The 11,653-nt window shown below is 38.0% G+C and overlaps 1 protein-coding gene across 5 annotated transcripts; it reads right to left on the reverse strand.

The window, feature by feature from the left end:
• Positions 1–1,934: 1,934 nt before the first annotated feature.
• On the reverse strand, positions 1,935–5,156 carry LOC129721889 (probable insulin-like peptide 2). 5 transcript variants are annotated; one of them, XM_055674979.1, is made up of 4 exons: positions 4,502–5,156; positions 4,126–4,318; positions 3,479–4,070; positions 2,931–3,311 (listed from the first exon to the last, which is right to left on the reverse strand). In XM_055674979.1, exons 3-4 carry the CDS (start codon positions 3,774–3,776, stop codon positions 3,043–3,045), a joined length of 567 nt encoding a protein of 188 aa, XP_055530954.1. In that variant the 5' UTR covers positions 3,777–4,070; positions 4,126–4,318; positions 4,502–5,156; the 3' UTR covers positions 2,931–3,042. The 5 variants fall into 5 exon arrangements, with proteins under 5 accessions (XP_055530956.1, XP_055530955.1, XP_055530954.1 ...); XM_055674978.1 differs by having other exon boundaries at positions 2,931–3,314; positions 4,502–4,611; XM_055674981.1 differs by lacking the exons at positions 2,931–3,311; positions 3,479–4,070; positions 4,126–4,318 and adding exons at positions 1,935–2,562; positions 2,632–2,831 and having other exon boundaries at positions 4,502–4,623.
• Positions 5,157–11,653: the final 6,497 nt, after the last annotated feature.

Below are 11,653 nucleotides of genomic sequence, written 5' to 3' on the forward strand. Positions count from 1 at the left end.
TGGTAAGGTAAGTTGGGTCGGAAAAATACAACCCATGGCCCCATGGATTCTTCCAGGTACAACTTCACCCGGTGGATCAAATCTTGAGGTGCTACTTCAATGACTCTCGGTGCCATGTATTTGGAAAGATGAGACTGAGGAACGAGCGGGTTTCCATTGTAATCTGTCAGGCAATTTGCGTCGTCCGTATTGGACAAAAGAATCAAATCAACAGGTCCAAAACAATCCATTCCGTAGAAAAAAAAACAAACTACCTTTAATAGCCGCTCTACTTGGCGATGTTGTATCTTCTACTGCTAATCTGCGTCCTACTATCCCAGCTGCTGCTGCTCCGTGCTGCAATATTGTTTCACGGCATATTGTTTTCACAGCACAGTAATGAGCCATAAGATAACACGTGCCTTATACAAGCTGTGTAGTTAACAATAAAACGTTGAAGTCTACTCAAACAATATGCGTCAACAACGATTCCGTCTCCTCTGAGGTTAACTTTCGAATCGATCATTACCTATTCTTAATATTTAATTCCATTCTACTTTGGAAAAATTGCGCGAATAATGCCTAATATGGGTATTTATAAGACAAAGATCGCGACTGTCAGACTTTGTGGAAGCGGGATGCTTGAATTTATGGAGTCCACCATGGTTATTTCCAGTTTCTGGAAAACAATTGTCAATTACATTCCATCATTGGCATTTTTCGAGCCGGGATGATATCCAGAGGCTAAAATCAACTTCAGGAGCCATTTTTAATTTAAAAATAGTAGTTTCTAGAGAAAAGCTTGAAAGGGATAAATACAGTCGAATCTCTCTATTACGACAATTCATATAGTGACAAATCTCTCTATAGCGCCATTCTCAATGGTCCCTTCTGCTTCATATTCATAAAACTGATTCGTTTTATTGCGATATTTCTCTATAACGACGGTCCCTTGCGATGTCGCTATAAAGCGATTCGACTGTATTACCATTGAATATTATCAGAGGCCGAGAACCAAACTCCATTTTGAAATCCGAAATTGCAACTATATGTTTCTGGCAAACATATTAAAACTACCAAATATATAATCCAACTCAAATTCTTCCATTCTTTGTGTTCCAAAAACATCGAAGATACATTTGAAGTAATAATTGTAAATATAATATGTGAAATTTGACGTCAGATTTGTGAAGTGAGTTGAGATTAAGAGGTGGTGAGCTGAAAGAAATGATTCTTAATTTCGAACACTTAAATCTCAAGCAACGCCGGAACGTTCAACTAGTACATCATCAAATTTAAATCATTTTGAGGCCACATATTTTATAGCAGCAGGTCATTTTTAACATTCTTTGGGTTACTTTTCTTAAAATGAAATAGATTACTTGTGAGTTTGAGAGACAATCCGTTGCTTCTCTTGCGAAAAAAAACATAGCAAACGAACAATTTATTTCATGATTATTTTTTGCTGGATTTTTACAAAAGTTCAGACTAAAAGGACTCTTCCGAAAATAAAAACATTTTTTTGTGTGATACAGGTGAAAAGGAAAGTCGTAATCGTGCAGGCCGTTTGATTTCTTAGCGACGAGCCGCTGTGTGAGGTTGTTAATTAGTTCGTCTGTTTTTTTTTTCAATAAATTTTTTTTTCCTCATGTATAATCTTACCTTTATAGACATGCAGAAGAGTATTTCTTTTTGTCTTTTTTTTTACTTCGGAAAAAATTAGAAAACCCACCTGTTTTGAGGCCACTGTTTTCCTTAATCCTCATGTTTTCTATAGAAAAAACAGTTAATCGAATGATTTAAAATGTTAACCCTATTGTAGATGTTATTGTTTTGTTCGTTTCATTCGTTGTTTCGTTCAAAAATAATTATTATTAGGCTGCAACATTCTAAGTGGAGTAAAATTAAATCTTTCTCATCTGTAATTCCCATTAAACTATGAAATGAAAAACAGCTTTTTTCACATTGTAAATATTTTTATTTACCCTTGCAAACACAATAACAGTTATATAAAATTCTCTGCTTGTTTAAACCTCTTCAATACATTTACGATCAACAGGTTGATAATTCTAATTCGTATCAAAAACATCAATCTATAACGTTCATCAACTGCTCACAGCAACTCTATCACAATCATGGCTGAGCCTGTATGAGATATCATATACCAGAAAAAGAAGAACTTTAGTGGAAACAAACAGTTTTCGCCCTTTAAAAGCCCCCAATTAACACCGTAGACACGCAGCCAATCTTCGACTTTCGAGACAGTTTAGGCTACTTTTTTACAGTACTTGAGCAACTGATTGATGCCGCACGGTCGCAAGCAGCATTCGTTCACAATTCCCTCCCGTGGGCTCTTCCGGAAACGAGGCGGAATCAGATCGTTGCGGCCGGTGTTCGAACGAAACGCGTAGCTCTGCGGGTACATCATGGTTACCCAGAGTGGTAACTTCGACTGCTGCTGTTGATCCGTCATCACGTGGTTCGGTGAGACGATAAGATCGTTCGAGATCATTGTATCCTGGTCCTGACCGTATGGCGACATCCAATCGTCAACCGGATAGTCAATTTTGTCGAAATCGATCACTGCTATATAATGATGTATAAATAAAATTTGTGCTTTGTTAGATGACGAAATATAATAAAAAAACTCACTTGACTTCTTGACGCCATAGTGTAGATCCGGGAATTCATCGCACAGCATTGACAGCATCGTAACCAGTTGTTTTCCACAGAATCGTTGATCGGCCTGCACAACGGAACTCACCATTAGGACCATTAAGCCCCAGTGTACTACCGAAAGTCCCCGGCAGAGTTCTCTTGAAGTGTGATAGCTAGTGGAACTCATGGCAACACTGAAACGATAGAAAGCATTTATCTTTACTCGGAAATCAAAAATTCAGTCTATTTTTATGGATGAAAAGAATGAAACACAAAACAAGGACCAGGTCATCGCTGCTAAAACGAAAATCAATTTATTCAAGGGCCATATTAGTGCGAGATCATCTCATACAGGGTTTCCGAAAAGGCATGCGTCGTTATTTTGTTTTCTCAGGTAGGTGCCTCCTAATCGGCACAATACTGCTTGAGGGTCTTCAGAGTACAACTTTTGCGGCAGCATTCATCAACAATTTGCCGACGAACACGAGGGTGCGTGTCCATGGAGTCGTCTGAGGCCTGCCAGTAGGCACGCGGATAGAAAGGATAAAACAGAGGTGGCTTATCATTGAACATTTCCGGGGCCAACTGTTCCAGTTCTTCTACGTCCTGTTTTATTTCAGCAACAAGCTGCTCCCGATATGACCCTTCGAAGGAATCTTCATCGGATGTTGGTACTGCTAAAATATTTAAAAAAAAAGATAAAAATAAAACAAAACAATCGATGAGCGTTATAACATTTAGATTAAAAATCGCATTTGATAGTATAAATGACCATGCGCACCCATCAGTTAAGCTTCGAAAGAAGACGCATGGTTGCTCAGAAATTATTCAACCAACTTACCGGACTTCTTTCTCCAGGGCGAAGGATAGCTGGTGCAAACCATAGCAAGAGTATCAGTGAGCGCTTTGCCACAATAACGTCTGCGATCTCGGGTGACCCGACGGAACGTATCCGTGGAATTACGCTCCGAGCGGCTGGTCTGCGGGATGGCAACTGCGATCACCAGCAGCCCACAACAGACAACGAAAATCACACTGAATGTACACGGACGATGTGAGGCCATCGCTCGAGCTGAAATCGCTTGCCAGCACCTGTAAGAAAAGAGAAATGACACTTTGACGGCTTTACCAAGGCTCATACCCTGTTTGAAGATCTAGCAATAGAGATGCGCAAATCCTTTTTTTTGCCAGAGGCGAAGCGTTGAGATATTTCTTTATTGAAAGCAGTTATAAGTATTTGTGTGTAATTTAAATGCAATAGCTCCTCAATTCATTGTAGGTACAGACTTTGTGGCAGCATTCACTCACGACTCCACCGGTTGCCACTCTTCTGCTTCTTAACATCACTGCATACTGATACGGTGGCTCAACGGAGTAAGGCCACCCGATTGACCGCACCTCGTCAAACCCGTTCGAAGTCATCACATCACTATCTGAAACATTGACAAGTCAGTATCCCATCGATCGTTCTGTTAGTTCATAATTCACCGGATTCCTCCAGACTTTTATCGCTGCGCTTTACACTCTGCGGTCCGTAGTATCCATTTTCGCACACAACGGCTAGCGTTCTGACCAGAACCGCCCCACAAGTTTTTCTGTTCTGCTGACAGACACTTTGCTGGGCCAAAATCCCAAGGACGCCCAGGAAAACAACAATCAGCACCTTTCCCATGCTTTCGCTCTAGAACAACAACTCCAGCACTCTGAGCTAACGATTGTCAAAGGCAAAGGCATGGAAATCATTTCCCCGAGGAGAATTTTTACTTACAACCAATTTCACACCGAATATTCATCAAACAAGACAACAAAACCGTGGAAAAATGATTTCACATCTTATCGAAGTTGCTCGAATTTGGACAATTACCTTTCCGAATTAAACTAGTTAGCTGGCTTTCAACACTGGTAGTTGCGAACGAAACCGCGGAATCCACTAACAGCAGGTTCACTTTCCGGCGAAAAACTGTATCTCTAGTGGTGCAACCCTTTCGCTTTTATATCTCTCACCTCCGTACGAGTTGGGAGACCGCGCGCGCGGTTCATGTCTGGAAGGTTTTCCGATGTCTGCACACTTGACTGAATCCTGGCGGCCCAATGCAACAGGTAGCACGTGCCTTGCTGTGACAGAATCCGCCGACGACGTCGCCGCCACCGACGACGATGTCGGCGACGTGTAGTGACGTCTTGTAGGCGCCATGTGTTCCACGTTAGAAATCACGAACGGAAAGGTGTCTTAAGAATGTTTCCACTCATTAGCATTTACGAGTTGGTGTTGGGCTAGAGGAGTGGAGATACTCTCGTGCATGATTGGTGAAAATAGTGAATATTCATGAAAAGGTGAACGTCGTGATGCATTAGCGATAAACGGGCAGTGTTTTGTCGATAAGAAAATAAGTCTGCGTCTCCAAAGCGGTGAAGTGGAAAGTCGACCTGAGTTGGCAACAATATTTAGCAGACAATTACGCTATGAACACATATTGCAAGATGTTGAATAAAAAACAACCAATAAATTGATGGAGTTATTTATTATTTGATTACGCACCAAACTAGTGGATTTGTAAAATTTATGAAATTGTGGCTTTCAAGATAAACCGCTGAATTTGCAGGAACTCAGCATGAAAATTTTCTGCAAAAACTGGCAAAAAGTTATCTTAATGCTGTTTAGTATTCTCTCCCTCTGCAAGCCAAGTGCAAGCCTGACTATTTTGAAAGAAATAAAATTTGTGGATCTTTAACCCTCTAGTGTCCAGTGCCGCTTTCAGACGGTTTTCAGTTAAACCTCTAAAAAGCTTAAAAAAGAACTTAAAAAATGTTTATAAAGCTTCATTGTGCTTTTTTCGAAGTCCGTCTAAAAACTAGTTTGGGCACTAGAGGGTTAAGTAGATAAAAGTGAAAAACAGGCTAGGAGGAACAGTAACGGATTTTTGCGATTTGCTCGAACGTCTTCTACTTTAGAAACACATTCTTCTTTCAAAACGGACGCCAAGGAAGCAAGGCTAGTTTAGCAGTATAGCCAAATTCAGATTATATATAGACCGGAAACAATTCACGATGATGGTAAAGTAGTAAAAAAAAACTTGGAGAAACGATGCCCAGGATGATAAAATATTTTGAGAAATAATCATATTATTCTTACATCAAGACGTTCCTAAACCAGGTGGTCATATTTTGATTAGCTATTATTGCTTTTTGTCTGGGGTGTATGAAAGGGCCGTTTACTACTTCATTGTTGAGAAAGTCTTACATGAACATTCTCCAGGAAAAATTCACACCAAAAAAAATATTACTCAGAAATTTGCAAAAGCTTCTTCGGATTTTCATAGAAGAATTGATTTTTGATCTAATCGATGTGCAAATTAATTGATTTAAGAAAGCTGGTCTACAGTCATTTAGCGAATTCTACATAGAACTTTCGTGTTTTTCATCACTACTTTTTATTTTCATCACTAAACAAAATCACTTACTACACTACGAACACTTTAATCTTTGAAATGTTCACCTCAAATTTCCAAAAACAAACTTGAATTAGCAGAAATATATGAGATGAATTTTTACAAAGCCTAAATTTCAACTGTATCTATTTTCATCTATTTTCTACTGCCTTGAAGAAAATCAAAAGTTGCTAAGTCAGTTTCTGTTAATACGAAAAAATCACACTCAAAATGTTGAATTATTCCGACATAATTGACACAAATCGACAGCACTGCAGTGGTTACCTAGGTTACCAACTTTGCACGTAAACAACTACAGCGGATATCTAGGTAACTTACTACGACGGTCTGCAGCTACGTTCATTCATGATAATGTGACTCATTCATGATTAACAGTGTGATATGGGGGCGTCGTGAGATGGATAATTGAGCGGTGAATTAAGTTTTGAGATGGATATAGAAGCGTTGTAAAAAATGGTTTGTTTTACAAAATTCATGATTAATCTAGCAAAGTTTACTGAATATACAATGCTGGGCGATTCCATAAAAGCATATAATCGTTTTTTTGTTTATTTGTTCAATGATTTCGTTAAAATTTGCTGTTTAATCCGTGCATTCTTCGTGAATATCGGCTTAATGAGATGAATAATGAAACAAATACCCTATAATTATTTCCAGATCAACATTCACAATACTTAAAAGTAGTTAAATATATACTATTTTATTTAGCATATATTTAACACTTTTTAAAAAAATGAAAATTTGTTTATATAGTTCATTTATTTTGATACACTTTTCGCTTATAGTTACGAAGAATCTTACAATCATTAAAAAAATCGAATGTTTGTGTCAATTTTGAATTACACAGTGCAACAATTTTTTTGCTTTGGCTTCGATGTATGATTTTTTGATGAAGTTTTATGCGAAAATAAATTTCCCGGAGTTTGAACATATTTCAACTTAAGGGGCAACGATGGCGCCATTTTGAATTTTTGAGAAACTGGAAATTTTTGAGGTTTTTGCGACGCCATTTTGTTTTAAGACCAAATATCAAAATTCTAAGAGCTTGTCCACATATTAGCATCTTTTTACCAATCTTTCGAAAAAAAAACAGATTTTAAATCGAACAAAAACGGAGCTCAAAACGGTGATTCCACTAAACCGGTTTTGGCATAGTTTTAGTATATTTCACAAAGCAAAATAATATCGATTGTTTCTGAGCATTAATGGCAACTCGCTAATATCTTAAAGTGGTAAAATTATATCTTATTTTGTGTAAGAAAATCTCAGAAATCGAATGGTAGGTGTCTGATCTACGTAAAATGTCAGGAAAATGTCGATTTTGCCCCAATTCCCCAACGATACAAAAATAGGTTTATCTGCTGACATTTTACGTAGATCAGACACCTACCATTCGATTTCTGAGACTTTTTACTCTCTCTCTCTGTCTCTCTTTATCGGAAGTCGATTGGTTTTGTCTCCGCTTGGCGCATTGCATTTCAAATTTATATGGAGATTTGTATGGAAAAAACAACTTTTATGCATTTTCCATTCTAAAGAGCTTAAAATGGCTCAAACCATAGGTTTCATAACTTCAAATGGTAGGTTTTTTGATGCTTTACAACTTGGCCGAAGACACTAAAGAGCTAGGGTGTCCCAAAAAATTACTAGAGCTACTAAATGCAAAAAAGTGGGTTTTCTCATATAAATTTTCATACAAATTTGAAATGCAATGCGCCAAGCGGAGACAAAACCAATTGACTCCCGGTAAGTTTAGGGTTGTGTGGGGCCCCAAAAGGAACCAAAAAATCTTGGTTCTGGAAAATCGATCATTTTTCCCCACCCTAATATATATATATATATATATATATATATATATATATATATATATATATATATATATATATATATATATATATATATATATATATATATATATATATATATATATATATATATATATATATATATATATATATATATATATATATATATATATATATATATATATATATATATATATATATATATTTCGTGAAAATTTCGTCTTTAGGCCGCGCATTCATCGTAAATATCGGCTTAATGAGATGAATAATGGAACAAAGGAACAAATACCCTGCAATTGTTTCCAGATCACAGATCAACGTTTTTTTTTTTTCCTCTGTGTGGACTCATCAATGCGACCAGAGACATTTTGATCTATTGTGATATTGCCCAGGTGTTTTCTGTACTCCGCACTTCATATTATTGGCAGTATCACTATTGAAGTGAATGATACGCTTTTTTTATATATATCCGTGCTTGCGTGTGAGAGTTTACCCTTTCATTTTAAGCTTACTGCTCTACTAAACCGAGCCTCTTTTTTATCCTACCAATATCGCCAAATGGCAATTCCCTGAACTGAGGCTACACCTAACGTTCCTCTCTGGCCAGGTTTATTTTAAGAGGGACTTATTATGTCAAGAGAAAGGAGTCTTATCGAAACCTCGTTCCTCGTGCCGAAATCGCCAGTTACAATTCCCTGTAGAGAGTGAATATTTCTGAAATCAGTTTTATTTAAGAAGGACTTATTTTGCCAAGAGAAAGGAGTCTTATCGAACCTCGTTCCTCCTACCAACACCGCGTCACAATCACAATTCCCTGAAGAGGCACTCAATGCTCCACCTCTGGTCAGGTTTATTATAAGTAGGACTTATATTTTTGTCAATAGGAAGGAGTCTTATCGAACCTCTTACCTCCAGCCATGACCGCGTCATAATTACAATTCCCTGAAGTGAACTATTATACGTTACTCAGAACAGTTTTATTATAAGTGGGACTTTTTTGTTAGGATGCAAGTCAGCAAGGGTACTATAGAATTCAGCTTGAAGGACGGGTATGTAGTGGAGAGCTTGAGAATGAACCCATGCTCAAGTCCTTTGACAACCAAATGGCCTGATTCTACTAAGATTCGAACCGACCACTCGCTTATCAAAGCGGACTCTGTAACCTTGCGGCTACGAAGCTCTCCGCAGATCAACATTACCAATAACTGAAAGTAATTGATTATATATACTATTTAATTAAGCATATTTAACACTATTTAAAAAAATTAAAATTTGTTTAAATAGTTCATTTATCTTTGATACACTTTTCGCTTATAGTTATAAAGAATTTTACACTCATTCAAAAAAAAACGAATGTTTGTGTCAATTTTGAATTATTTAAAAAAAGTCTTGCTTCCTGGGAACAGTTTTTTTTTAAAGAGGAAACGATTTCAAAAAAATTTGAGCTTTTTCAAGACCAAAAAGTGGTGGTAAGTAGTTAGCATTAGTAGAAGGTTTTTCAAGTATAATACCTCAAAATGATTTCATGTTTGCCCAGTTCACAGTTGTCAAGTTTCGCTTCGATTGACAGTTTCCTATGAGTGCAATGGTTTTATCTTGACTGTACCCAATTTACGCTCCCATGTGGAATCCTAATCTAAATATTTAACCCAAATTTTGCAGTAATAGCGGTCAGCTAACGAATGAACAAGGAAAAACGATAGGATTTTTGCGGCAGTAAGAGGGGTACAGCCAGAGCCGGATCCATGATTGTGGGGGCCCCAAAATAAAACAAAGCCGTTTTTATCGTACTAGTTAAAAAAACATTTATTTGTTATTGAAAAGTTACCAAAAATTTGTTAGTTTTTTTTTTCAGAGAACTCATTTATTAAATAATCAACATTCAACTCCTTCAGAATATCGTACTCTCTGCAAAGTTTGACAGCCTTTTATTCTTCAAAGTCATACGCAACCTATTTTCAATCATCTTCATCTTCATCTTCGAAAAAGACCTTTCTCCAGTTGCAAAGTTAATTAGAACAAGATATCTAGCTTACATATTTTTCATACATTTTGAACAAGACCGATTTCCGATGGTTAGTGCTGCCATCTGATGACCTAAATTCTCATAAACGGGTTACTAGGAGCAAAACCGATTTATCGTGCATAGTCCGTCATCGATCGTTGAGCTGTGCAAGATTTTATATGAAAAAGGTGTAGCAGTTTGGTCAGCTCGACGCTTAAGATAACATGCAGATTAAAAATATTGCATTTTTTGCACTTAATGCTATTGCCAGACTTGGTTTTCTCCTCCGGGCGACCGAAGAGCAAGGTGTATTTTTCACTTGCACTACGCGGGAATCAAAGGACTCCGCGCGCGTGATTCATTTACACTACACCTGAAACGGGAAAAACGAATCGGTTAGGTACTCTTCAGTAAATGAGAAAGCCGAAGTTCTACACCTAAAACCGAAGTTTTGCTCCGCAAAGCCGAACGATGGCACGCGGCGTCCGTCATATCATTGCCATGGCTAGTGTGATTGATTTTCAAAGCCAAGGTAATGTTTTCCAACGTTCAACATCTTTTCTACCTGACAAAACGAGCCGACAGGGCAAAATGACTCCGGAGATTTCCTGACCAAAGCGCATCGGGCATAACATGTTGAGCGCAAATGCAACTGATGTATGACAATAAATGTATGTATGAGAAATGAGTACTGAACTCTAATTAGCCACTCTAGTTTTGCAGCTTTTTACAGCCTTTTGCTAACGACCGCAGCTTTTCTTTGCCAGTTCTTACAACCCGCGACTTGTCAGCCATTTCTTCCGGGTCAGAAGACTAGTTTTTCTTGGTTAAATATTGGAGGAAACTTATTCAAAAATGCTTGGTCTTGTGATCGCCATGAGATGGCTGACAAAAAATGGGTTTGTATGGAAAAATTTCACCCCCACTAGCACAATCTTACCGCGGCTTTCTTTCATGTCTTGTTTCTTTGATCCAGGATACCACAAGCTGGAACATAGGTTTGTATTCCTCGGCCCCGGAGGGTATCCAAAAATAACGATCTGGCGCCACGGAGTTCAGCACTACCAAAACCGCGTGCTCATTGTAATGATGGTTCAATCCACAAACGCAATGATTAATATCCGTGAGCCCACTTCGCAGTAGCTGTGCGTCTAACCCGTGGTGGAAGGACAAGTCTGCTAGTTTAAAGGCGTACTCTGACGAGAAAATTGCAAAAACTCATTGTAGGCAATTGTTCTATCATAAAAATCAACGTTTGTTGCGCCCACCTAAGCCAAAGTGTCCACCTTCTTATTGCCCGAAATGGAACAATGAAATGGGATCAACACTAAAGTAATCTGAAAAGATTTTTCGGATAAAACATTCTGATGTTTTCGTACGGAATGTGCTTTGCAATATTCATCGACGAAGAGCCTGAATAGAACTGAGACTGTCCGTAAAGATAAAATAATGGTCCGTGAGCTTTTTTGCGGCGTAAAATCTCTGTAATCTGTTGTTTTGTAGTCATCATCGCACAAAAATCAAGTAATCAACATGTGTGATTGAAGCATTCTTTTACAATATAAAAGAGACAAAGCGTAGATTATTAGTTTTCCCATTTGGTTTCATTCATCTACACGGTGCACCCGCCGTGTACTCGAGAAATAACACGCGCACACCACCAAACTAATGCGTGTTCACGGCGTGCGAAGAAAATTCTCTTCGCGCGAATCAAGTAGTCTGCTCCTCGTGCGAGTCGACGGGTACACCTGGTGCAG

Source organism: Wyeomyia smithii, chromosome 2 (assembly GCF_029784165.1).
Source record: "Wyeomyia smithii strain HCP4-BCI-WySm-NY-G18 chromosome 2, ASM2978416v1, whole genome shotgun sequence".
In the NCBI taxonomy this organism is placed as follows: Eukaryota; Metazoa; Arthropoda; class Insecta; order Diptera; family Culicidae; genus Wyeomyia; species Wyeomyia smithii.